At 39.2% G+C, this 27581-nt stretch overlaps 1 protein-coding gene across 2 annotated transcripts in view; it reads right to left on the bottom strand.

The window, feature by feature from the left end:
• The window catches only part of Ros1 (ROS proto-oncogene 1, receptor tyrosine kinase), a 112567-nt gene that overhangs the window by 59843 nt on the left and 25143 nt on the right, over positions 1-27581 (bottom strand). For both annotated transcript variants that reach the window (XR_013105219.1, XM_034524422.2), the window contains exons 9-24: positions 27038-27114; positions 25437-25559; positions 24110-24294; positions 23181-23278; positions 15871-16367; positions 13396-13608; positions 12456-12566; positions 11169-11347; positions 10381-10572; positions 7995-8095; positions 6599-6813; positions 5989-6149; positions 5470-5614; positions 2700-2962; positions 1213-1276; positions 720-922 (exon numbers count right to left, since the gene is read on the bottom strand). Coding sequence is in view for 1 of the 2 variants with exons in the window: in XM_034524422.2 (XP_034380313.1) it covers positions 720-922; positions 1213-1276; positions 2700-2962; positions 5470-5614; positions 5989-6149; positions 6599-6813; positions 7995-8095; positions 10381-10572; positions 11169-11347; positions 12456-12566; positions 13396-13608; positions 15871-16367; positions 23181-23278; positions 24110-24294; positions 25437-25559; positions 27038-27114 (2827 nt within the window). In the remaining variant the exon portion in view is untranslated. The remainder of the gene's footprint in view (positions 1-719; positions 923-1212; positions 1277-2699; positions 2963-5469; positions 5615-5988; positions 6150-6598; positions 6814-7994; positions 8096-10380; positions 10573-11168; positions 11348-12455; positions 12567-13395; positions 13609-15870; positions 16368-23180; positions 23279-24109; positions 24295-25436; positions 25560-27037; positions 27115-27581) is intronic.

Genomic DNA, 27581 nt, shown 5'->3' with positions numbered 1-27581 from the left:
CATTACTCATTGAACCTGTCTGTAACACCAAGCCTCACTCATTCTATGTTGAGATAACTGTACTCTAGCCATTTTTTCACGCTGTATATTCCCCACAACATTATATTAGTCACAACGCTTTGTGAAGATCAAGGACTGTAATGTTTTGTCTCCTGGTAGAGTTCAGATCTAGGAGGTCCAACCCTCACAAGCCCATGTGTTGAAGACATGGTCCAAACCTTGCAGCTATTGAGAAGTAAGCCTTTTAAAGGGGGTGCTTTATGAGGAGTCTTGGGGTCACTGGCTATGGGACTGTGGAATTCTGGCCTCTTTCTTTCTGTCCTCTCTTGAATAAGAGATGAACAGCTGAACTGCTCGGGGCACTACCTACCATGAAGTACGTGCTTACTACAGGCTCAAACCAACAAGGCCAAAGGACTGTAGATGAAGCTTCTAAAACTGAGTCAAAAGAAAACTTTCTCTTTTCTCTTTAGGTTGATTCTCTCAGATACTTGTTCTAAAAGAAGCTAACATCCTCAGTAGCTCGAGAAGCAAGAACTGTACCTTAAACCCAATAACCAGTCTTGACTAACACATGCACAAACCCTTTCTGTATTTATGTATGGCTAAATTACCACACATTTAGTTGCTATTTCAACCATTCTAATCTCAAAGGCTTCCCCATTGGCCAACCATTTTAATTACATCCTTCACTTCAAAGGAATCACAAAGGGAAATACCTTGGAGCTGGAATGATTGTGCAAATTCAGAAGGAAGAGTGAGTCCCCTTGAGCAAAATACCCCATTTCATTATCTGCTGTGTACCCCACTGTGCTGACGTCTCCCTCCAGGGAAAATGTCCACACAGCTTGATTTTGATCCATGTCTAGAAACACAATCTTATTGCCGAGAAGAGATATGAGATATGGACATGGCTTGATTTCTGCAAGTGAAAAACAGACAGTACACATAAGAAACAAGCTTCAGGTTAGAAACCACCAGCCATGTTGAAAATCCATGGGCCACTTCAGGTCCGTCTAACATGTCAGGCTCAACAAAAAACTCTTAGGACCTCTGATTCTAAGTTTCTTCAGACTACTTCGGTGTGGGGGAAAAAAAGTATTTTATCTGACTTTAATTTTTAACCCAGAGCTGCCATTCCTACTTTTAAACATACCAATAAAAAATGTATACTTTTAAATTGTCATTTATAGATTTTTAGATAACAAATACCTGATGTTTTAGACATTACTATATCAGAAAATGGCCCTGGCCCTTTGGATGTGAAGACTCGAACCTAAAGAAAGAAAAAGGAAGAAAAAGTAAAAATATATTCATAGATGTTCTCATTAGCAGTAAATTATGTGACTGATAAATTACAAAATATTTACTGTATACACTTAATATTAATTATAAATAGTTTGAAGTCATCGTTAATGTCTAAGCATATTGTAATAAATGACTGAGGGAGAAAATATTGGGCTGTACCCACAGTTGGTTTTCTGATGTAAAAAAAATGAAGAATGGTAAGTATCTCCTTTGCGTGGAGAACTATTATGTAACACAGGTGTGCTAATGTACTGATCAATTTGATTGTGTCAGTCATTCCCCATTACTGGCACAACTAGTCACTAGCCACCACACCTGGAACTAATCAATAGTCATCATACCTGAAACATATACAATGCTTACTCATCAATTAAGTATTTTTAAATAAATACATGGTCTTCAACTGTTTCCAAGATCAGGTTATATAAAATAGTTAACAGACACAAAATTGTATAAATTATGGTAGTTTAAACTGCCTATACTTCCTAAAAGGAGGATTAGAAGGAGAAAATAATCAAGCCTCCTTATATTTGAAAGTAAGTATGTATTTTATATACATTCATTTTGGATCCACATAGCTACCTAGGAGTAGAGTCTGGGTCAGGATTATGTGGCGTATCATTGCCTAGTCAAACAGCCTTGGGACTTAGCTGACAGGCCCAGGGATCAATTGTGATAATAAGTACAAAGCAATTGATCATGGTAGGTAGCCTATGAGTACTCAAACACAATACTCTGAATGCAAGACTGTTGTCAAAATATCCTTTACCTAAGCTGTACTCTTTGCCCTATGTATTTCTGACCACTTGATTTCTCTGCTCACAGTGAAATTAAATTATTAACAGTGTAGAAATTCCTTTTTGGTTTGGTTTGGTTTGGTTTTTAGTTTTTTTGAGACAGGGTTTCTCTGTGTAGTCCTTCAGTTTGTAGATCAAACTTGCCTTGGACTTACAAAGATTCCTCTTCCTCTGCCTCCCAAGTGCTGATGTTAAAGGCGTGGACCACCACCACCAGGCCAAGGTAAGAAGTCTTAGTGCAGCCACCCATCATTACACTATTAAAATTTCTATCACAGGGCTGGAAAGATGGCTCTGCCATTAAATGCTAGACTCCCAACCAAAAAAAAAATCAAGATTATAAAGCCCAGGAGCTGGGGAGATAATGAAGAGCAATTATTGTTCTTTCAGGGACCCAAATTCAGTTCCCAGTACTCACGGGGGGACTCACAACTACCTGTAACTCTATTCCAGGGATCCAGTGTCTCTGGCCTCTATAGGCACCTCCACATATGTGTGCATATGTACATGCAGAAATGCAAGAACATGATTTAAAATAATGAAAATAACTTCTAAAAATCAAAAGGGTGTCTATCTCTGCTTTCTCTCTCCTACCTGGAAGGCAACAGTATACCCAGGACTCATGGCCTCAGGTTGAAAAGACATCACTGGAGGTGTAACACTGGCAGACATCCAGTCTTCAGTTGATCTATTTGTGCCACTTTGGTTAGATATATGATAGAAGATTTCAAATTTGGTTAGCACGCCATTTTCATGCTTAGGCTTATTCCACCTAAACTCTACCACAACTTCATTCTTCTTGGTGTATCTTCCACTTGACAATATAAATATTCTGGGGTTCTCTGGTGCTGATGGAACTGAAGAGTAGACACACAGACAGGGAAGATGTACCACAAGGCTGAATTTTATAACCCATGATCATGGTGTGGACCTCTTGGCAAAAAGCATTTCTCATTCCAGAAAATTAAAGTTCATTGTTCTCATTCATAAGGCTCTACTTTAGAGTAATAATCTACAGTTTTCTTCAGAAGCCCATATTAATATTTCCACAGTCTTTATGATGTCCTTACATCCTATCCAAAGATGTCCTTATACCCTACCCAATGTCCTATTACTAGTATTCAAGCTCATCTTTCTCATCTGTGCCCCCAAACAAATGGAAGGTGACTGGTTATTCTTAAGAAAGTATAACGTCCACTCTCATCCTAGAGCAGTTTACCTGATGTTAATTGTTAAGAAGGGAGGCAATGATTATTCACCCAGTTCAGGGGGTAAACTACAGCATATATGGGTTCTGACCTTCATTATGCTAACCTTAAAGGAAGCAGAAAGTGGTGGAATTGGCTAACAGATCTCCCAAGAGTATGGCTTGAGCATTCCATCCTCAGCTATGCTACAGCTGAACCAAGCTATGCATTCCTGAGTCTTTCTATTCTATGTATCCTTCTTCTGTCTTGAAAGTCCTTGGCAAGGTCTCACACCTTCTCCATTTCCGGGCCCATTGCTTCCTAGTGTTCCTCACTCACACCTCTATTCTACCTGCAGTTCCTTTTACACTGTACATCTCTTATCATATGATACCTTGAGGTAGTTTGGATATATATATATTATTATTATTATAATTAATATAATTTATATATAAATTATATATAAATATATAATATATATTTATATATTATATATATTTATATATTATATTATGTATTTATAAATATATATAATATAAATATATATAAATATATATTTATATTGCTTATATATTTGAATGCATAGTAGAATTAGGAGGTATGGCCTTGTTAGAATCCATGTGGCCTTGTTGAAGAAAGTGTGCCACTTGGGGTGACAGACTTTGAGGTTTCAAAAGCCCATGCCAGGTGCAGTGTCCCTCTTTCTCCCTGATGCCCATGAATCAGTACATTAAGCTCTCAGATTCAGGGCTATGCCAACCTGTGGGCCACCATGCTCCCTGCTATGATGATAATGAACTAACAGTAGTTAAGACCTATCTCTTCTCACACCATCTCTCACAATCCAGCTAATGTTTCTGCACTGAAAAACCTTTGCAATCACATCAATTCATGTACATCTCCCTCTTCTGGGAATACTTGAAGTATGTTGACAGAGTTGACGATTTTATAACATTATTTGACTGCTACAGTCCATGTTTCTCAATTTGGTTATCATGGCCTTGTTTCTATTATACTAGAAGTAGATATATTCATTTCCACACTCCATAAAAATAAACTATTCCTATTCCTTACTTAAGAGGAAGTATTCTAGGACTTAATAACGATCAGGGAGCCTAAATAATTGTTTGCTATATCACAAATATTCTGAGGTTTGGACCAAATCCCTTTATTCTTCCTTACTACTCTCAATATCTGTCAGATGTCATAGGCCTCTAGAGGATCCCCTCGGGGATACAATCAAGTTCATGTCCACAGAACTGCACCACCAAAGCTGGAAGCCCAAGACAATGTTAAAGCCTACCTTGATCCAAATGCTACCTGGGGCAGAATATTGCCCATTTTCCACTATGTTCCTATCATGAGATTCATTGGTAAGTATTATTGAATAAATTGTGCCATAAAAAGTTCACTTCTGAGTGGATCTCTCTGTCTACTGAACTCTTACTACTTGCTGGGTCTTCTACCAGAAGTTTATAGAAGGTAAATTAGTATGATACAATCACTAACCAATATTTGCCAAAAAATGCCTTCAGTGAGATTAATGAAACTCCAGCAAAAACTCTGGATTAGGTTCCTGCCGCTCAGCAGCTATTCCACACAAGTCTCTAGTGGGCTTCCTTTCTCACTTCCACAGTCAAGATTATAACACCTGTCTTGTGTACCTTAGTGCTATGTGGGGATCAAGCATAGGTGGTAATACATTTTTAATGTAAGTGTGGTGCCTGTAAGTATTCTTGGTATACTTCAAAGAGATATACACCTGTGCAGATAAGGCTGATGTTTTTTTTTTCAAATATATTTCTAAGAAGCACAAAATCTGGATGCCAGTTACTTGTCCTCAGAACCCTGAGTTGCCAGCATTGTTAATACCTATTGCTCTTCAGAGCCCATCCATCTAGTAAGATGCTTTATAGACATTCCTGAAGCATATTTTGCCTCTTAAATATCACTACAGTACAAAACAATAGTTCTTAATCTTTCAACTATTCATCTTTGGAATATATTTAAGGATTTAATTTCACTATTCTAATCTCCACAAAGTCATTGAAGGATCATTGAACCTATACACTTCTATAAAAGTGAAACTTATTTTAACTAGTATTAACTATCCATTCCAGACCAGGCAAAGAAAAAAAATTGTTTATTATTGTTTTAATTTTCTTTTTTAAATTTACCTGATTCAGGTGCACGAAATGATAGAGATGTTTTTTGGCCCTTTCCCCAGTACGTATAAGGAGTGACAGAAAGATTAAACAAGGCATAGGGCTCCAGCCCTTCCACAGTAAAAACAGGTAAAGACTGTTGTTCAATAGCCAGGAACTAAAATACAAGCACAAAACATTTTTAGAGAAAAAAAATATTAATTTTTATACTCATAACCAACAAAAATTTCTAAATTTTGGTTTACTTCTAAAATCAAGACTTGAAATCTTAGACATGCAAATTTTGATCATGGTTATGGTTCTGAGATAAACCAGTTAAACCCGAGTCAGAACTGTTAATTATCACTGACCAGAGACTACTGTGCATTTTTCTCAAGGGTGTTCACATGTGTTCTTGTGGGGTTTGCTTAGAAACCACATGCTGGGACAAAACAACCAAACAGGTGTGCTTGGCTAAGTGTGCAAACCATATGTACATGGCTACATGATGAGGAAGGTCCTTCAGGAAATAGCACTGAACCAGCATCGTACCTTAGAATGAGTGCTAAATTCCACACTGTAAAAAATGATGCCCCAGTCCACTGCAGGGGGCTCGTTCCACAGGATTTGGAAGCTTGAAGTGTGTCCTTCAATTCGAAATGAAGACTCCTGAACAGAATCTGGGATAACCTTGGGAGTAGAGGAAAAGTTTCCTGTGGAATTAAAAAGAAAGAAATGGTAAGAAAAGTAAGCACAGAATCATGGAAACCCAGCAGAAATTACTAATACTTAGAATTAAAACCAGGCTTGGTGGTGTATGCCTGTAATCTTGCCAGAAGGTGGAAGCAGAGGAATTTAAGTTTAAATCAGAATTTTAAAGACTGTCCCAGCTAGGAAATGACTCCTAGGTCAATCTTGGCTACACAAGACCTTGTCTCCAAACAAACAAATAAATGTCAAATGTTTCCATTCTTTTAAAGTATCTTTAGAACTGTTTTTAACTTTTGCAGGCTATAATTTTGTTTAAGATTAAATTTGCCATATACAAATAAAAAATTAATTTTCTTCTTAAGAGTTACTTATGTTGAAAGAGAGAGAGTATCTATCAAAATATCTATTGAAGAGAAGCATGAAAGCAATAGATATAGATAAAATGTTGTACCTGGTAGAGGCTTGAGAGATGTCTGTATAATTGTGAACTGAATGAATTTTGCTGGCTCCGAAACAGACACACTGGTTCTCTGACCTATTTCCTGTGCTGTAATGATCCTAAAGCCATTGATCCAGAAGAGTCTACCACTGTAGTACATCAGTGCATTCTGGGAAATTTCAGAAGTACTCCAGGCTGCAAACTCTGTGATGGTAGCATCCCCACCACTGTTAAAACATAATACCAATGAATGTGCATCTGGACTGAGAGGGAGGACTAGGAGATACAAGCACTCATGAAATTATGTGCTTCTAAATAAATACATGCATATCTGTGAACACATAACCGAAAAAGAAATTTGCAACAACTTTCAACATGTTTACTTACTTTCATATTAAATAGATTTATAAAATTTTTTCTTAAATTACCAAACTTAAACCAAATTTTCTTATTATTAATAATTATATATATATATATATATATATATATATTGCAAGAATATACAAAAGTTTCAGGCTTGAACAAATCCTTGGGGTCTGGGTAACACTAACAATCACAACCTAAATTGTTTACATGTAGTTTGTTTTATGTTTCCATAACACTTGCAGTCAAGAAAGAAAGACCTAGTGCTAAGTTCTTGCATGCCTTAGGAAAAAGGTCCTATCCAGAAAGAATGCCACAAAATAATGGTCAAAAATTGCTATTTGTTCAAAAGGTTCAATGAGGCCATATGAAAGGATACAGAGGTCTTTGAGTCACCAAGGACTTACAATAACCCAACACTGGAGACAGCACAATTATAAGTTTGCTTTTAAAAAAGAAGAAGAAGAAGAAGAAGAAGAAGAAGAAGAAGAAGAAGAAGAAGAAGAAGAAGAAGAAGAAGAAGAAGAAGAAGAAGAAGAAGAAGAAGAAGAAGAAAGTCTATCGGAGGAGGTTGGAAAAGCAGACAGACAAAGACAAAAGAATTTGTGGATGTTTATCCAGGATGAATGGCTCCATTCTAACATTTATAAGAACTCCAATCCACAGATACACATAATAGTAACTGGCCTGGGAAAACATCCTTCTGATCTACCTAATAACTTCGTTCAGTCATCTCACCTGAAATCCAGTTCACATAAAACCATCAACAAAAACAACAATAAAAGTCTGCATGCCCACGTGATTATGCCCACTCCGCTTTGTGAATGAATGAATTTACTATTGGTATAGGTTAATACTCAAGCAGAAGGCAAGCCTGAATACAAAGAATAATCGCTCATTTAACTGTTTATAAAAATGAGCATAATACCAAAAATTCTGTGTATAGATGAAGCCTATCTCCTTTCATCAGGGCTTTTTCAGGAAATAAAAAGACATATTTAGACAGACAGGGCATTCTCTTCGAGCCTTCCAGGGATCATCTTACCTCCATCCTCGAAGAACAGCTGTGTACAGATGAATACACTGATTGTCCTGCACCAGCCAGTACAGGAGCCCATCACTGAGGTCTAGTGTTAGAGCAATAACCTGAACAGAAAATAAGGCAGGAAAGTGAGCCAGGCCTGAGGACATAGCTCAGTTGTACAGTACTTCCCTAGCATGCATGAAAACATCTGTTCAATTCTCCATGTTGCAAAAATGAGAAGAAAGTGAATCAAATACAGATTAAAATATACCTTTGTGAATAGGTCAGACTTTAACTACAGACTTCTTAACATCTTTTGAATAATGAACTCAGGGATTTTTACCTTCACTCAATATCGAAATCATATAAATATACTTTATGGAAATATACATAGATCCCCTAAAATTCTTTAAAAGGCAGAAGAAAGACCAGGTATTCCGTTTTATGCACTTAGTTCTGGTGGGTCTCAAAGTGTGGTTCTCAGCTGAGCAGACCCCAAACTTTTACAGAGTACAATTCCTAACCCACTCCTGAGCTGCTCAGTTTGAAATAGAATTTGCATCAAGCCTTGCCTAAAACTAGCTGTAACTTTACACTCTTTAGTCACACAGGGGAGAGACTTTTGTTGTTGCTTAAACCAGTTGTTCCCTGAGAATACTGAACAATAGAAATTTTATCTCAATTACTAGGTTTCACCTTATCATATTATGATCCCTGGGGGTGACACTGAATCTCAAAGATGCTTTAAAATTCCCCCACATAATTCCAGTTTGCCACAAGGGTCAGATGACTGGAATCCCAGTACTCGGAAAGTGGAGGCCAGAAGACCAGGAGTTCAAGGACAGCCTCTGCTACATAGAAAGTCGAAGGCTAGCCTAAGCTGTGTGTGACTCTACCCCTTCTCCAAAACACTAAAAATAACTAATGTATTTTCTGTTGATTGCATTCAAAAGCATTCTGACACAGTTTGTAAAGATGTATACATGCAGAGTGTTCCTATGCTATAATTAGATAAACAAGTGTATATAAAGCCTCGTTGCTAGGTAAAATGTGAAAACTACCCATTATTACCTTTTCTTTGTCTTCTTATTGAAACCCGCATCTTAGTTTCATATCTGTCTAGGTGGGCCCTGAGGAAATACTGTTTGTTCTAGGAAATACAGTGCATGAGACAGACAAACTATTGAAGGGATCTTTCTGTTTGTTGCTTTCTTTGGCTTTTATAGATGTGTTCCAAATAGCTGAGAATAGTGGAGGTGTCCATAGCACACACAGTCTTCGTTTGTCTTCACTTCTCGTGTGATATTCTGCTGAGTCTTGTAGCTTCTGCTGACTAGGGCCAATTCAGTGGAGCCTTGCAGTTTCTGCTGGATCAAGTATTGCTGCTGATTTGTGTTTGGTGTTTGCTACTCAATTGGACTGCTGATATTGTGACAACAAAGACTGGACTTGCCCAAAGTACAACTTCTAAACAAGTCCACAACCCTGTTTCCTATTAACCTTCTTTCTCTGCTACCTCTGGTGGGCTAGAAGGGAGGTTGAAGCATTTAAGAACACTAATTAAAGTAGATTTTGAAAAATTTAAACCTACAAACAATGGAAAATGTAGAGGTCAATGGCTGCCCAAGGAGTTGAGAATAAGTTAGAAATGATTGCTCAGCCCTTTGCAAGACATGTATTCAATGTCCTCTGAGGCTCAGGTAGCGTTTCATAACACAGGTAGAAAGAATGCAACGACTGGAAGTTAGAGCCAAAAGCTATCAAATGATGTCTTCTAGGTGAAACACAGCGATTGGTCTCATGAACTCAACAGTTAAGGATGCCTACACCCAGTTCACACAAGAATGTGCCCTTCAACGGGCACACATGGAGGATGAACTCAGGGGCCCCTACCCCTCACCATTGAACTATTGGCTTCTATAGATTTGGGAAGAGAAGGAACATTGCCTTTAGTTATGTATCCATTCATGATCCCACTTGGCTCCAACACACAGTTCCAACCCAATGAGATACCGATGGTCCTGGATAAATTAAATCAGTCACCAAACAAATCCCAGAAGCCATGAATCTAAGAAGGCAACTGATAGGAACAAGTGGGGATTGATAGAGATGTGAGAGAAATGAATAAAGAAGGAATCAGAGTGCATTGTATACATGTATTAACATTAAAACAGTGCCCAATGTGGACCCACTCAGGATAAGGCAAACTACAAAAATCTCTGTATTATATCTGAACTGAGTAATTAATCAGTTCTGACCCCTAAATAAGGTGTAGGGAAATGCTAGTTATTATGGTGATCTCATTCTAGTTCTACCTCAACTAAAGTAAGTGGAAGCAGCACTGTCATTACGATAGAATGACCACTTAGTGTCATTAAATAATTACATCTTATTTTTATTTTGTCACCTTTTTTCCAGAGAGCCAGGGCTGAGCCTGTAGTACAAGAGAACTTTCTCCATTGAGTCTGGTGCTTTCAACTGAGTAGAGTGTTGTCCAATACAGATAGCCACCAACTGAATCCACAGCCATGTCATTCACCAACAACTTCACGTGAGTCACAATGTCCGTGTGTCCCGTCAACACAGACTGCCTTTGGATCTAGAAAACATGACAGTATTGCCAGATAATTCTTTTCAAATGGCATCACCATTTCTGAATGGTGAAATCCAACCATTAGTAAGTTCTCTCCCTCATTCATATGTTCATTTACTCATTCAACCACAGACATTTATCAGCAGTCTGTGGTGCTGGCTAACTAAAGCCTTGGAAACTGGCAGCAAACAGACATGGCAAAATATCTCCATAGAACTGATTTATATCTGAACTCTTCTGGCCTAAGAGAAGTAAGTTGAGCTAAAACATTCAGTATTCATAATTATATATCCAGTCAGCATGCCTATGAATACCTTCTTTTTTTTCAGGGTCTCTCTAGGTAGCCATGGCTGGACTAGATCTCATACCAGACTGGTCTACATGTCTTATAGAGGATGAGCCTTCTCCTTGCTCCTCTTTATTACATGTTGCCCTGATTTTAATTCTCATAATTATTGAGTATATATTACATGCCAGGAGTTGTATTTTTTATTCTTAAAATATTCGTCCCCGGGCCTGGAGAAATGGCTCACTGTCATGCAAGTCACTGAAATGGGCAGGCATTTACTTTAGAGCACCCAAGGTGCCAGGGTCTCACTTACCACATATGTCTTCCCAGCCCAGTAGAGAAAGTGGCCCAGCCATTCAAAGGCCAAAGCACCAGCTCCTACGATGCTGGGTATGTGATAATTCTCTGAGATATCCATCCCATTCAGAGGCCGCACGTAAACGTTGCCTTTTGTGTCGCTGTAGTAGAGGCTGTTGTTGTACCAATCCATATCTCAAAACAGAGACAAACAAACAGCACTTATCTCCATGTGTGCTAATAGAAGTGGAATGAGTCTATCACCCTGATGCCTGTAAACTATTGTACTGGCATAGCTATTCATGAGAACTTACAGGTCTATCAAGCATATTTCAGTAAGGGCTGGTTGTGGTGGTGCAGGCAGGACTTTAAGCCCAGTACTTGGGAGTTGGTGGCAGTTAGATGGCTGCATATTTGAGGCCAGCCTGCTCTATATAAAGTGTCCCAAGCCAACCAGAGCTTTATGGTCTCACACACACTAAAAAGAGTATTTCAGTAAAATAAGCTCCGAATCTCAACCCCTCGGTCCTGGAAGAGGAACAAAACCACACAGAACATCTGTCTGGCATTGTCCGAGGTGCTTTGTGATCTAATTTAACTCCCGAAGCAGTGATGGCAAATAAGAAAACTATCATTTTCTTAGATCCCATGAGACTGTCTGTTCTGTCTGAGGCCTCAAAGATCAAGAAGGAACCAAGTTTGCAAACAACTCCAGGTCACACTCTTTCCACTATCATCACTCTGACCTTCTTAGTCCAGAAGAAGGACTAAGTCCTTCACCCTTAGTCTTGTTGGGTGGAAATGCTGTTGTCAGCTTAAGGACCAAGTCAAAATACAAAATAAGTAGGTAACTACAGAAGAGATCGTCTTCAGGCAAGATCGTTGTCACACCACTTTAGAAAGAACACTTCCAGCAATCGTGCCCTGGCGCAAGCTCAAAGTCCTCCTCCGTCAACAGTTTCTCCCAATGCTCTGTTTAAAATGCTATGCAGCAAGCTCCCTGTTCTAGTCCTGTAACAAAGCCGCAGCAAATCATTTAAGAAAGTGTGTCTTAGCCGAGCAAGACAGGTGGCTCTTGAGGGACAATACTGGCACATTGAAACTCATGAGCATCAGTTGAAGCCCTTCTGAAGTCGTCACAGTTAATAACATCCCTACCTAAGAAACTTTCTCAACAATAGCACTGGCAAAACCCCTGTGTCATGGCTGCCCTGGTAGCCGGAACTCAGTGTTCTCTCTTTGCTGAGTCACCTGGCAAGGTACAGGAGTAGGAACCTACACCTGGATGAGAGAGGGTGTCTACCTGACACGTTTCCTATGTCAGAGGACAGGAATTCTCCTGGGCCAAAACTACTGAGTGGTTTGCTCCAGAGCCCGTCTTCTTTCACAGCCATGATGAATGGTGGCTCGGTAGCTATACGGTAAAATAAAAGGAAAGAAATATCACACAACGCATAACTTTTTTAAAGGCAGGGTTTCTCTATGTAACACCAGGCTGGCGTCAAACTCATAGAGATCTGCTTGCTTCTGCTTCCCAAGTGCTGTGGTTAAAGATGTGTGTCAGCACACCCAACTAGAGCATGCTTTTTTTTAACGTAAAATATCAACATTTTGAGAAACTATTACAGAATAACATAAGCAATTTCATCTGCTTAGTAGAATCATCTATCTTGTTACATGTTATTCTTATTTTTACATAAATATTTGAAACATAATATAAAGAGGGAGACACACTCATGCAACCTCTATAAGAGTGACTCACCGTGCCATACCAGTGACCTGTGGTCACTCAGCTATCACCACAGCCACCCTCCCTACCCACAGTGACTTTTTTCTATTATCTCATTCTGAGAATCCAGAAGCAATTATGATAAATATGAATATATATATACATATATACATATATATGTGCATTTCTTCCAGCCAGGATAGTGAAATTCCAAGTTACTCATAGACCTTTCAAATTCTCCAAGACCTAATAGAAGACTAAACTAAGAAGAAATCAATGAAGATGAAAATGAGTGTTCTTCAAATCTGTCTTGAAGTGTATGAGATATCAGGTAAGAAATACAAATCGTTACAATGGTTTATTTGATCCCCTGATCTCAGACTGAAAATTCACCCTCAAGAGATCAACGCTGCTCATTCTTATCTTTTGATAACATTTGAAGCAAGAAACTGTAAAGGACACTCAGGCCACGCTCTTATTGTTCAAATCACTTTCTAGACCCATAACATCTTACCTGGGACCAAGGTGGTACCCACTGAGGGTTCTGACCAGGGACCTGGGCCTTTAGGAGAACTTGCTCTCACAGAAACTGTGTACTTTGTAGAACTTTGCAGCTCGGGTACATTAAGCATGGTCCCACTTATATTTGAAAAAACTTGAGTGATTTCAGGAATGTCCTGGGAGGAAACTTTGACCTCATAAGTCCAGTTCTGCCAGGCGGAAGGACCTAAAGAGTTAAATATTGTCATTGTCCAGAATGACACCATGAAGACAGACCAAGGAAGTCTCAAAAACCGATCATTAACCTATCTCAAAAGCAAAGCAATTAGTAGTTGTGTTTATTCTACTAACTGGGTCAGTAGGATGGTAAAGGTGACAAGAGTGCCCATTCCTCCCAAGCCACTTCCTTAGCTTTATGAAAGGAGACAGTATTTCCAGCAAGTAAGGCTCTGAGAGTGTACTTTTAAAAACAGCTTGAGTTGGGATTTCACCATGTAGCCCAGGCTTGCCTTGAATTTATAAATCTTCCTGCCTCAACCTCTCAAGAGCTAAGATTATAAATATGTGCCACCATCCCCAGCTAAGACTGTCATTCTACATGTTAGAGGGATTCTGGATAACACTACCAGGTATAACCAGGCTCTGAATTTAAAAAAAAAAAAACAAAAGTAACATAATTATGGGAAGCAAAATCAACTTGGGGGGAAAATATAGCCTGCCGATTCATTCTCAATGTGTGTGTGAAAGATTGGGAGGAGGAGGTATCCTCATGTAGCCCAAGCTAGCCTCAAACATACCACATAGCTGAGAATGACCTGATTTTGAACTTCTTTTTTAAAAATATTTATTTATTTATTTATTTATTTATTTTATGTGAGTACACTATCACTGTCACTGTCTTCAGACACACCAGAAGAGAGCATCTGATCCTATTACAGATTGTTGTGAGCCACCACGTGGTTGCCGGGAATTAAACTCAGGACCTCTGGAAGAACAGTCAGTGCTCTTAACCCCTGAGCTCGGGTCTCTCCAGGCCTGAGCTTGAATTTCTAACTCTCCTAGTTCTAACTCCTGAATTCCAGGTGTGTCCCACCACATCCAGTTTATGCATTGCTGGGGATTGAACTCAGGGCTTGGTGTGTGGTAGGCAAGAACTTGATCAACTGAACTACATCTCCAACCCTCATTCTCAGCTACTGTTGGAGGTATGGAGCAAACAGGCATAATTAGCTTGCATGAGGTTAAAAATTGTCAAAGTTTACTAAATATTACAGACTCATGGATCAGAGGCTGGCAAAGGGTGATCCACAGAGCAAAGCTGTTCACTGCCTGTTTTAGTCAGGAAAGTTATGCTCAAACACAGCTTCAGCTATCCATTTACAGCTGGTCTGTAGCTGCTTCCACGGCAGCACAAAGTTCAGCAGTGATGACAGAGACCATCTGTTCACAAAGCTGGAATCATTTATCATTTGCTGTGGTCTGAATGAAAATGGCCCCCCATAAGCTCCCAAAGAATAAACCACCAACCAAAAGCATACATGGGCTGGACCTAGCCCTACCCCCCACCCACACACATATATGTAACAGATGTGCAGCTTGGTCTTTATGTAGGTTGCCCAGCAACTAGAGCAGGGCTACCTCTGACCCTGTTGCTTGCCTGTGAATCCTGTTCCCCTACTGGGCTGCCCTGTGGGAAAGGATGTGCTTAATCATGCGGTGACTTGATATACCAGAGTGGCTTCTTACCCAGAGGGGGCCTCTCCCTCCTCAGATGAGAAGAGGAGGGGTAGGAAAGGGGACTGTGTAAGTGGGGAACTGGGAAGAGGACAGAGATCAGGATATAAAGTGAATAAATAAGTAAATAAATGCAAAAGATAAAAATGTCCCCCATAGACTCATAGGGACTGGCATTATTGGAGGTATGGTCTTGTTGGAGGAAGTGTGTCACTGGGGGTGGGCTTTGAGGTTTCAGAAGCTCAAACCAGGCCTGGTGGCTCACTGTCTCTTCCTGCTGCCTTGCCCATCTGGACATAGAACTCTCAAGTACCTCTGGAGCAACAGATCTACCTGTATGCACCATGTTTCCCACCATGATGATAATGCACTAAACCTCTGAATGGTTAGTCAGTCCCAATTAAATGTTTCCTATCTAAGAGTTGCCATGGTCATGTTGTCTCTTTACAGCAATAAACTCTTAACTAAGACACCCTTTTTTTCCCCTAAAATGTTCCAGAGCCTACTTGCTTGCTACCATATGCATTCTGTGTGTCCAGAGATAGAGAGTCAAGTTTTAAAAAACTCTGGGGAATGGCTGGAATTCATGCAAGCCCCCAGCTGGAGTGTGCATCCACCTGACTAGTCACCAAACTAGAAAGCCAATACATCTCATATGTCCAAAAGTGGATGGGCTATTCTTTTGTGGTCTGCCCATGGAGTATGAAGACCCTCCTACTACAAGTCTAACAATAAATGCAAGATAAATGCTCACTGGCTCCTATGGCGAGAGCAGGAGGCTTCCACTGAATAAGGGCCTCTCGGGAACCAAACAGTACTGAGACCTCCTGTGGATGTCCTGGCAGAGGGTGCGACTGGACAGAGGAGCCAAAGATGGCCAAGTTACCAAACCCAAATTCTTCTATGTGACTCAAGTCACATCCCACGATGAACTCATTGAAAGACAGGGAGTCTTGCTGAAAAATGGCCTTGCCATCTGTGATGAGGAAATCATTGTTTTCACAAGCAAAGCTCTTCACATTCACAAGGGGGACCCAAGGCAGGACCCGGTGGAAAGCTGAGCCATCCAGAAACGTTGACATGAAGACTTGTGTAGTGTCATTGAAGTAAATGATTCGCTTGGACTGTGGCTTTACTGCAAAGTCCTTTAATGTGCCACTCTCCACAATATGCACAGCTTTGGTGTCCCTGCCAGATGTCGAAGGGAGATTGACTCTGTAAACGCCGTCTCTCAGGAGATAAAAGACATACCTGACAGGGAGACAAAGAAGCCTAATATAAATCAGCACAGGGGTAGCTTTGTAACCTTCCAGGCTAATTGCTTTATTCAACCAGTACCATGTACCATGACTTCCCAAGGGGCAAAATGACAAAGGTCAGAGCTGGACATATGCTCTACTGGTTACAGTCAGAAGTTGGGAACTCCATCCTCTTTTATAATGTTCCGTCTTTTAATGCTTCTAAGGGACTTTATGAGGAACCAGAGTTAAGACTAAAAAGTATCTCTGAAGATTTGAGAGGTAAGCGTATTATGTGAAATTCACATAGCTAGGGCTGGAGAAAATTTCTAAACCATCGTCAAGTGAGTCAAGTATTTCCAGGTAAGCATGAAGAGGTGAATGTGGATCCCCAGAAGCCTTGTAAAAGCCAACCACAGCTGTGCACACCAGAAACTCCAGTGAGAGTGGGGATGTAAATCCTGGAGGCTCATTGGCAAACCAGCCTACCAGAAAATGCCAAGCTGTGGGTTCAGTGAGAGACTGTCTCACAAAAAGCAAAGTATGATAGAAGAGGGCACCCAACTTTGACCTCTAGTCACCATGTGTACACAAGCAGACAAGTACACACACACACAATTTCTAAACACATTTCCTCTAGACTATCCAAATTCTTAAGTCAAATTCTGACAATAAATTTTTTCATACATTGACAATGATAAATAGAAAGAAAAAAAACATTTAAGCCATTTGTATTTTGTTCCAATTAACAAGACTACTTTGTATCTGAAGTGTCCTAAGCTTTTGATGGTATCTGTCTATAAGTGAGTCAAGCAAATACAAGTGTTTCATTTTGCAAACAGGAAAGAAGTACCCAACAAGTGATCAAAGATGCTGAGCAGGGCAACCCAACTATCAAGAGAAGTAAGCCAGCAGAAGAATTAAAGATGCATGTCTCAAAATACAATTAGAGCATAATTATGCCTATTTGTACCAGTGAGGCACAAGATAGTCCTAATACCCAGTCCATCATTTTGTTGACTAACCAGATCCTCTGTCATCTCTCCTAACTAAAACACTTAGTTCTGAACCTGGCTTTTTTTCTTGGCTTCAGAATGAATGTCAGCTGAAAACCAACCACTCAGATCTTTTCTCTCAAAGTAAATAGCCAGGATTGTCGATGAGACTATAAGTTTTCAACCCTGTCAGAAATCCAGAATGACTGAGTTAACTGAAATTATGGGAAGCACAAAGCATAGCTTCTAAAACTTAGCCAATTTATAGAGACCGCTGAACACCTGGACACTCTCTATACTACAGAACGTTGGAGCATCAAATCTTCAGCCTTCTGGCCCAGAGTCATCTGACAGACCTTAGTGATCCAGAATTATTAAGGGCTGATTACTCTGTCTAAGCAGATATAACCAGTCGACTATTCTGCAAGCTAAGGTGGGAGGAGTACTGAGAGGAAGAGAAGGAGCAAGGAGAGGAGAAGAAGAAGGAGAGGAGAAGCTAAGTGATGAGAGAGAGAGAAAGAGAGAGAAGGGGGGGGCGGACATGAAGGCTGATGTTCACTTGTCTCCACCAGTCAAAGATAGTTGGTATTTCTAGGTTGGGTATCGGGTTACACTTCTGATTGAGCATTACCAAACTTATAAAGCCTTTGATTAACATTTTTTAAAAATTGTATAAAAGCAAAAAAGAAAAGGGGACATGGGATAGGGGTTTTCTAGGTAGGGGAAATGGGGAAAGGGGATGGCATCTGAAATGTAAATAAAATATTCAATAAAAAAAGAAAAAGAAAAAAAATAAATAAAGATGCATGTCCAAGGGGCTAAAGAGTTGGCTCAGTGGTTAAGAGTACTTTCTACTACCTCAGAGAACAGGAGTTCTATTCCCAGTACCCCTATCAGGGGGCAACAGGGTACCCGCTCACAACAGCTTGTAACTCCAGAGGATTTCAAGCAAATAACCTCTGAAGGGACCTGTCCTCAAATGCACACACACATACACACACAAAAATAAAATAAATACATTTTGAAGACGTATATCCTATGTGAGGTCTAGTCATAGCTGTGAGCAGGTAATCTTATAACATGGAAAAATAAAATACATGGCTCAATATTCAACAGAAAATCAAAGTAAATTTTTAACCAATGGGACTAGAAAAATGGTTCAGCAGTTAAGAGCACTTGCTGCTCTTCTAAAGGACCTGAATTCAATTCCAAGCACCCACATAGTTACCATCAATAACTTCAGGTCTAAGAGATATGATACCCTTCTTCTGGCTCCCTCAGAAACCAGGCATATAATTGGTGCACAGACATACAGGTAAGCAAAACACTCACACATAGAAAATAACTATTTTTTTAATTTAACTGGTATATAAAATCATTTATTTATAGATGATTTAGAATTTGTGTTTGTGAAAATAGATGCTAGTGAGTTCATACAGTTTAATATATTTTGTCATAACCCCATATCTTTTTACATTACAACTTGCATCACAACTATTAAGTCATTTTTTCCTTCTCATTACTCAGTCCACTCATTCCTCTTATTGATCTTCCCAAATCTTTAAAACTGTGCCCATGTTCCAGCCTAAGGTAGAACCCTGAGACACAAACTCACTTTGAGATATAAGTCAAGACTGTTTGCATCAACGGAGAACGGTAGTGAACAAACGAAATGGCTCGTGATTGTCTACTCTGTGAAATTCAAAACTTGTTAAACCTATCTGGAGAACCTTAAAGAAAAGTGGTCTGGGTTAAGGAAGTGCAGTCCTCAAACTGTGGCAGGGAAGAAAGCAGAGCTTCATCCCGGATCACTATGGGGAGAGGAAAGAAAGGAAGGAAGAAGAGTGAGAAAAAGAAGACAGAAGTGGGAGGGAGAACACAAGAGGTTGAGATGAAGGGAAGGGTCAAGGTTCATGTCAAGTTGAAACTCCTCAAGGGCATGATGCAATGGTGCAAAACTAATTGCATGAAGTATGAAACCGTGAACGCCAGGACAGCTGCAAACGGCTGCACATGTTACATCTCCTGTAAGACCACAAATGTGCTGAAAGACGCACGCTGATTTTTATAGAAACTATCCTGTCATGGTAAAGAAGACCAGAAGGCAGGGCCTGATGCAGTGGGTCCTATCCTGATTCATCGACAAGCAGCTTATATGATTACTGGATCAACTTGTGTCCCAACTTCCCTGTCTAGCAAAAGGATCTACCCTAGGATAAAATGATTATTGAGAGAAAGAGCTTAGAAACAAGCTAAGTACAAACAAATTAGTATAAATCCTAATTCTCATGATAGTTTCAGGTCCTGCTTCAAAAATCTAAGCATAAATCCATGTTGTTCTAGTGGGAAAGAGATGCCGTGGATTATCTCACTGTGCTATCCTAGGAAGGCTGACTTGGTGAGTGAAGCTCATTATCCACAGAATGACTTATGTTCTGTAGCCACCACCAACAGAGCATTCCATACATTCCAAATGCTCTTAGACCCTCACAAAGGAAAGAAATCAGACCTGGACCAGACGGGACTGGGTGCATTCAGGTGGTGTGGCTAATAATTAAACTTTTCATTTAAAACTTTAAAAACCACACAGTGGTGGATTTTTTTAATTGGGAGGTTTGTTGTGATGGCCCATGCCTTTAAATCCAACAGTCTGGAGGCAGGTGGTGCACCTTTAATCCCAGCACTGGGAGCTGGAGGCCAGTCTGGTCTACAGAGCTAGTTTTAGGACAGTAAGCGACACACACACACACACACACACACACACACACACACCTGTCTCAGATGGATAAAAAGGACTTAAAAATAGAAAATTCTAGACGAAAACAGAATATTCTTCACGACACTGGGTAGGGAAGGACTTTCTAAACAGAATAGGAACTAGCTCCAAGTATCAGTAGACAGGACTACATGGTTCTAAAGTATATGCAGAGGAAAGTACACTATCAACAGAGCAAGCTGACACCCCCCCTGAGAGGAAGAAAATCTTCACCAGCCACACTTCAGAAAGGGGGGGGGGGTAAAAATCAAGAATTTACAAAGAATTGCAGAAAACAAATACGAAGGAAATAGAACTACCAATCAATAAATAGGCCAATGAGTCCAATAGACAGTTTTCCAAAGAAGTACAAGTGGCCAGTAGCTATTTTTAAAGTGTTCAGCATCTCTAGCCATGAAGGAAATGCAACTTACAACTACGTTGAGATGCCACCTTACCACAGTCTAAATGGTTGTCATCAAGAAATCTGACAACAAATGTTGAAGAGGGAATACAAAAAGAGGAACACTTATTCATTGCAGTAGGCAAGCAAATTAATACAGCCATTATAAAAATCAGTTTACATTTACAATTTTAAAGTTAAAAACAGAAGTGCCATATAATCCAGGTATTCCACTCCTGAGTATGTATTCCAGAGAACCATAGTGATATTGTACCTGTGTTTATTACTGTACTGCTTGTCATAGCAAGGAAGTGAAATCCATCTAGAATGGATAATAAAAATATGGGACACATACCAAATGGGATATTTTTAATATTATTCAGTAATAATATTCAGTTGTCAAGAAAAATGAAACCATGAAATTTGTAGGAAAATGGATGAGTATGGAAACTGAGTTACTCAATCTCAGACAGAAAATAGCACCTGTTCTCCCTCATATGTGGATCCTAGCGTACTGTGTACGTACATATGCATAAACAGCTGTGAGTGTAGGTGCAGTTTAACATTTAAAAAGGAGCCTAAGAAAGGGCAGCATCATAATATGAGGAAGGATGAAATGCAGTCAAAAGGACGCATGAATCATATATATATAATTTTTTTCTAGTTTCAAATGTGTCATAGCTTTCCTTTTTGTGCTGGAAAAGCAAATAAAGATGTAATTAATAGTGGAAATATAAAACCCTTTGTGAAGCTCCACTACTCAGAATAGCCACCCTAACTGCATAGTTCAGAGCAGGGGAGCAGGGGAGAGCCTGGTGCTGGGCAAGCATTTGAGTGGTTGGTATTTATTTGCAGACTCGTTGCAATATAATACCTTCATCACAATAAAGTGATTTTTTTTTAAATCGGGAGGTTGATTGTGGTGGTACATGCCTTTGACTCTACAGTCTGGAGGCAGAGGGGGGCAGGTATCCATGAGACCAGCTTGGCCTATGCAGTGAGTACCAGCCCATCCAGGGCTACATTGAGAACCTGTCTCAAAAAAAATTATTTAAAAAGATCTAGAAAGTCCACAGGGCTTATCCTATAACACGGTGTTTGGGGAGTTATTTCTTTGGTTTGGTTTGGTTTGGTTTGGTTTGGTTTGGTTTGGTTTGGTTTGGTTTGGTTTGGTTTGGTTTATAAACCTACACTTTGGGTTAGAGATGTGGCTCACTTAGTAAATTGCTTTCCTAGCATGCAAGAAGGCCTGAGTTCAATACCCAATCCCTCATGAAGCGAGACATCATGGTCTACACATGTAATCCCAAACCTTGGGAGATGGAGACAGGAGAATCAGAAGCTCAAAAAAAATTTATAATTCAGGAATTAAAACCTAAAATGAAAAAAAAAATACATTTACATGGCTAGAGATATTGCTCAGTGAGTAAAAATGCTTGCTGCCCAGGGACCTTTGTTTAAATAGCTGGAACCCCAATGAAGCCTGCAGCAGGAGCATGACTATGTTCCTAAGGCAAGATGAGAGAGTCTTGAGAATCCCTGGAAGTTCACAGGCCAGCTGGCGAAGAGAGAACAGGATACTTGTCTGAGTGAGGACAAGCACTAGGGGTGGTTGTCATCTGACCACCACACATGTGCCCTTCTGTATGCTCTGTGGCATGCATTCATCATGTGTACTCTCACACACAGAAAAGCATGCACACATCACACACACACACACACACACACACACACACACACAAGAAATTCCTAAAGTTTTCAAGAATATGGGTAGGAAAGCTTGACTTTAACAATGAGAAATCTTTTCCTGGGAATGTCAATGTAAGAAAAAAAATATGCTCTGCAGTTTTTATTTCATTTAAAATGAAAACCAATTTATTCCCACAATAAGGAAAAAAAATGTTTAATCTTACTCACAATGGGCATCCTTATTAGTAAAGAGTTTGTTGCTTTTAGTCATATTTAAGAAATAACCCCGAAAATAACTTTCTATAGTTTTGTCAAAACACACTCATGAACATTTAACATAAAGTGTCTTCATTTCATTCTCAGGATGATACAGCTTGTTGTCAAAAGTAATGAGACAGACTTGCTTGTTAAGGAGCTCACTGCAACCAAGCAGCATGACTGAGCCCAAATCTGTGGGGATTTTGTTGTTTGTTTGTTTGTTTGTTTGCTGTCTGTTTCATTTTTTTATATCAGAGAAAAGGAGTCTTATACTTGAAGTGTGTACTTGTTCTCAACCATCAAATCCCATCACATGAGGATGGATGTTTAGCAGCCTACTTATTAAGTCAGCCTCCTGATAGATGGAAGAGCTAGACCAGGAGACGAAATACAGCTGTATGGCTCAGCTACAGAGGCACATAAGGAAGTAGCTTCATATAGTGGCTGTTAACGAGAGCAGTGAGGTGCTGACTCCCATCATAAAGTAGAGTCAAGTCTTGGACTAGAGTCGTGGTCCCAAGGTCTCTAACAAAAGGTCATTAACATGTAACTGTAGTTTGCTGTAGAAGAGGAGGCAACCAAATTTGAAAGCAATTTTAATTAAATTGACCTAAAATGAGGCACTCACATGGACTCTTTGGGTGTCATAGCGTTCTGTTCATAAGAGAGCTTCACAGAGATTTTTGCCAGTGGAAGAGAACTCGTGTTTACAAGGCTAACACTTACCCATTATAGGAATCAACCACAACTTTCTGAGGTGCAATAATAGAGAATGGAGTAATTTCCTCAAAATTTGAGCAATTCTCTAAGTCACAGACATATACCTAGAAGAAAAAAAAATACACCAATAGGATTAATGTCTGACTGCATTCATCTTAGCCGCCAAGTACTTCCTGCCTGTGCAGTTCAGTGTTTGAAATTGTGACAATGACTATGGACTTATAAAAATGCATTTAAGGGGAATTTAATTGGTGCATAGCTGTAATACCAAAGCTGAGGAGGCTGAGGCAGAAAGATTGTGGATAATGGGCCAGCTAAGGCTACACAAAAATTCTCAGTATTTAAAAACCAAAAGAAACATTTCTCTTATGTCCTAATCAGCTTATATTCTATTAGCACCAATAATACGTATGCTTTCCTTGGTTTGTGGAGGTACCCAATTATTTTTAAAACTTGTGCAAAGAGCTTCTGGGCTTCATGAACAAATGTCTTTGTTCATTGCAATAAACATGCACTTATAAAATGAAAACTGGAAACACAGGGAGAATATCTTCTCAAAGATTCCAGTATTGACATATTTTCAGAGACCCACTAAAATAAACCCAGGTTACCACATAATTAAAGATGCTTGCAGTGGACTTTGCCCATGATGGGCAATCTCACACAGTGTCAACAAGCAGATAAATTATCATTAATAAAAAAACTTGTAACCATGAAAAGCCACAAATAATGATGACTTAATAGTAGACCAGAACTGGCTTCCACTAAGTCAAAGGTAGACCATTTCATAAATTAAGTCCATTATTCATTGCTAATCTAGTATCTAAAGTCAGTAATCAGTGAGACAAGCCTATGGATACCACCAGATATGCTCGTTAGTATTGATAACTAGTCATATTCCCTCCAACTAACTAGTCATATTCACTCCAACTAACCAGTTTATCCATGATGAAATACATCCTTTGGTAAAGCCAGTCTATGGAGATAGAAGAGACTAGACCTGAGCCTTTGTAAAAAATCCTCAGGTCAGACAAATCAGACATGTTGGTAGCCCCCTTCATCCATATGATGGTTCCTTCTGAGAAATAAACCACCTGCTGCTGAGCATTGACTGATATTCCTAGAAGAGCCAAGCAAACACATAAATGTGGTTAAATGTCTCTAGGGACAGAAAAACTTAGACTGAAGCAAACTTGTCATTAATATTTGTTAAAGTCAAATAGAAGTTCATATAATATAAAAGTATCCTTCTAAATTCTTCTAGTACATTCAACTTATATGTACAAATATGTTGGGTATTTTCATAATGTCTATAAAAATACTAGGAGAATTTAGAATAGTATAGTCCACAAATATTCAAGAGAGTAAACTTTAGAAACACTGGAAAACTTAGGGGTAGAGTGGACTTGATATAGGGTTGTTTGTTTCTTGCTGAAGAAGTTCTCCAAGGCCTCACTCAGACATGTTTAAGCACATGCCCTATCTGTGTTACATCCCTAGACACAAAAGCATTTTTGGACATTATTTTATTGCCTGAGAGTTTCATAAATGTCTTTGGATCAAATCTATCCCCCATTCACTCCCCTGTTGATTCTTCCTCTATCCCAACCACTCTTTCGTTGTGTATTCTTTTTCTAATCCCTCTGTGTCCCCATAGTGTTGCCAGTATGTGCATGGAGATAGAGCCACTTCTGGATATGGGCAGTGTCTCGGGGGTCATGGAAGGACAGTCCCTCTCTGTCTCCCCACAGACAGCAGTTGTCAATAGCTCCTCTTAGAAGATTTTTGAACCCGCCCCCATTCATGCTGAGAATTTTTCTGGCTTGATCTTGCTTAGGTCTCGTACATTTGGTCACATTCACTGAGTTCATATGCACAACTGCTTATCCAGAGGACAGTTTTCCAATAGTCACTCTGAAGTGTCCTTTGCCCATCTCGGCACTCTGAAAGCTACCCAGAAAGGATAAAGCTTCCAGGCCAGTACAGGGTCTGATTTCTCCATGTTCTATGACTAAAGTATGGGTGTCTTTGAAAACTGTGTCTTCTATCAAGTTCTGGAGGATGACCAGGAGCATTGACAATATCCTACAACCTTTCAGGAATCTATGGGATCCCAGTGATCAACAACTTAGAAACAGATGAACCATACCTAGCTCTGGGATCCAAGAGCAACTTTTAATAGTCCCCTATTCCAAACGTTTTCTTCCAGAAATTCCAAGTATTTCTTTTTATAGTAAAGAGACATGATTCTGTTAGACTGACCTGTAATATTATGATGTATAGCATCTGACCAAAGGCAATGTGCTTCATCTACTAAGTACTTCAAAGACCTCTTTCTTAGAGAAGTTTTTCTGGATAAAAAGAGCCATTGTTCTTCTTCTTGAACTGAAAAAAAAAAAAACATGATTTATAGGCAGACTGATCAACCATACACAAACCAACACAAAACGTTTTAGTTCTACACAAGGGAGATAGCACTTAAAAAAAAAATAAAGACTGACCAAATTTTCTAGAGTTACTTTAGAGTACATTATGCAACTGTGGCATAATCTCCATAAACCCATGGCTGGGGTAGAAAATATGATGACAGTCAAGTAGAACTCTGTGAACATATCATGTGACATATTACACCATCTTAACATCCTTGTTCCAATAGAAGTTAAATCATAACACTAGCTATGTTGAAGGTGTTGCCTTCAACTTTTCTCTTTTTCAAGCAGAAAAAAAAAGTCTTGAAATAAAATGTGAAGGCTACAGAGCTCTGATATCCTGTTCGTCTGGAAACTAACGCAAGGTCCATTGGTGATAGACACTTCCCAGACAATGAATAAATGTAAGCAATAATCACTAGCAACCTAAACCTTGTTCTATGTTTAGCTTTTCCTTTGGACATGCTTCCTGCATGACAAGAATACCTCTCTTTTCCTAGAGTCTAGGAACAGCCAAAAAATATTGGCTGATAATAAATGACATCTAATACCTCTGGCATAGTTGTATGCAGATTGGGGCGAGGGATAGTCAAGTCAGCAGATGGAGTTCTGAAAGTAGAGAACACTCTAAAGGGATTTTGGGTCCTTGAGTTAGTCAAAACTCTTAACTCATTTCTACCAAAAAATTAGCCAGTGCTTCTTAGAAAGCATTTGCTCTTGTAAGTACCAGTAGTTTTCAACCTCTCAAGGTAATTGTTTAAAAACAATAACCAAGCCGGGTAGTGGTGGCACATGCCTTTAATCCCAGCACTTGAGAGGCAGAGGCAGGTGGATTTCTGAGTTCGAGGCCAGCCTGGTCTACAGAGTGAGTTCCAGGATAGCCAGGGCTACACAGAGAAACCCTGTCTCAAAAAACCAAATAATAATAATAATAATAATAATGACCAAAAAAGAATACTTACAAAAAATAAGAAAACTCCACAGACTGAAATTTTCAAAAAGTTAATATTTAAAGTCTTAATGTTTATATATACTTAAAACATTAAAGCAGCCTGGGAAAATGTCTGATGTAAAAATATACATGTGAAGCAATGTCAAGATAAAAAAGCTTATATGTAACTCCTCAATTTGTGAATGCAAATTACCATGCCTATTGATTTAAACTTTTAAAACCAAGAATTTGTTTGAAGCCATCTTTCTTAAAATGCTTACTTTTTTCATTGTTTCTCAAAACCTCAACATCCTAATATTTGTCTATCTAACCTATTTATCAAATATGTAGAATAATGTAAAATTAGAAATTATCAGGTACCACAAAAAGAACATGCATGAAGTTAAGGGATCTTGAGGACTTCCATATGACCTCTGAACTCTGACCTTTACCCCAGTCAACATTTATCCGTATGTAACAAAAAGGAGAAGCCTAGACCATACCTGCTGGGGATGGAGTGGTAATTATAGATTGTGCTTCTGGCCCCTCACCAACTTCATTGACTGCTGCGATAGAAAACCTATTCCAAAAACAATTTGGAGAGATGTGTTTCACATGGCATGTTGTGAACATGAGATAAATATAGGGGCAACAGAGATTCTATTTAAAGACCCTGTGGTAGTGCGTAGATCTAGTTACTCAGAGCCACTGCCCAGCACCTTGAGACCATCAATCACATCCTTGTTTGCATTCCCCACGGACCAGTTGAGGGTCACTGAGGTCAAAAAGCAAACTCAGCTATCTGCATGACCTCCATTTCCCCCGTGTTTGAAGAAGTCTTAGTAAATGCCAGAGAGGTTAACAATAAAATAATCCTCGGTGGTTAATAAAAAGTACCACTAACAGAATTTTACCTCCTCATTTTTTTTCATGTTTGATTAAATAAACAAATTATAGCCATGGTATATATGTTATTATTGCTTCATATTTATAAGTATCCTCTGACATATTGAAAACATTTTTGCTTAGAACTGTGTGATCTAATAC

Source organism: Arvicanthis niloticus, chromosome 20 (assembly GCF_011762505.2).
Source record: "Arvicanthis niloticus isolate mArvNil1 chromosome 20, mArvNil1.pat.X, whole genome shotgun sequence".
NCBI classification, from domain to species: Eukaryota; Metazoa; Chordata; class Mammalia; order Rodentia; family Muridae; genus Arvicanthis; species Arvicanthis niloticus.
The sequence above is the reverse complement of the archived record's forward strand: the minus strand, read 5'-3'. Positions and strand labels throughout refer to the sequence as shown.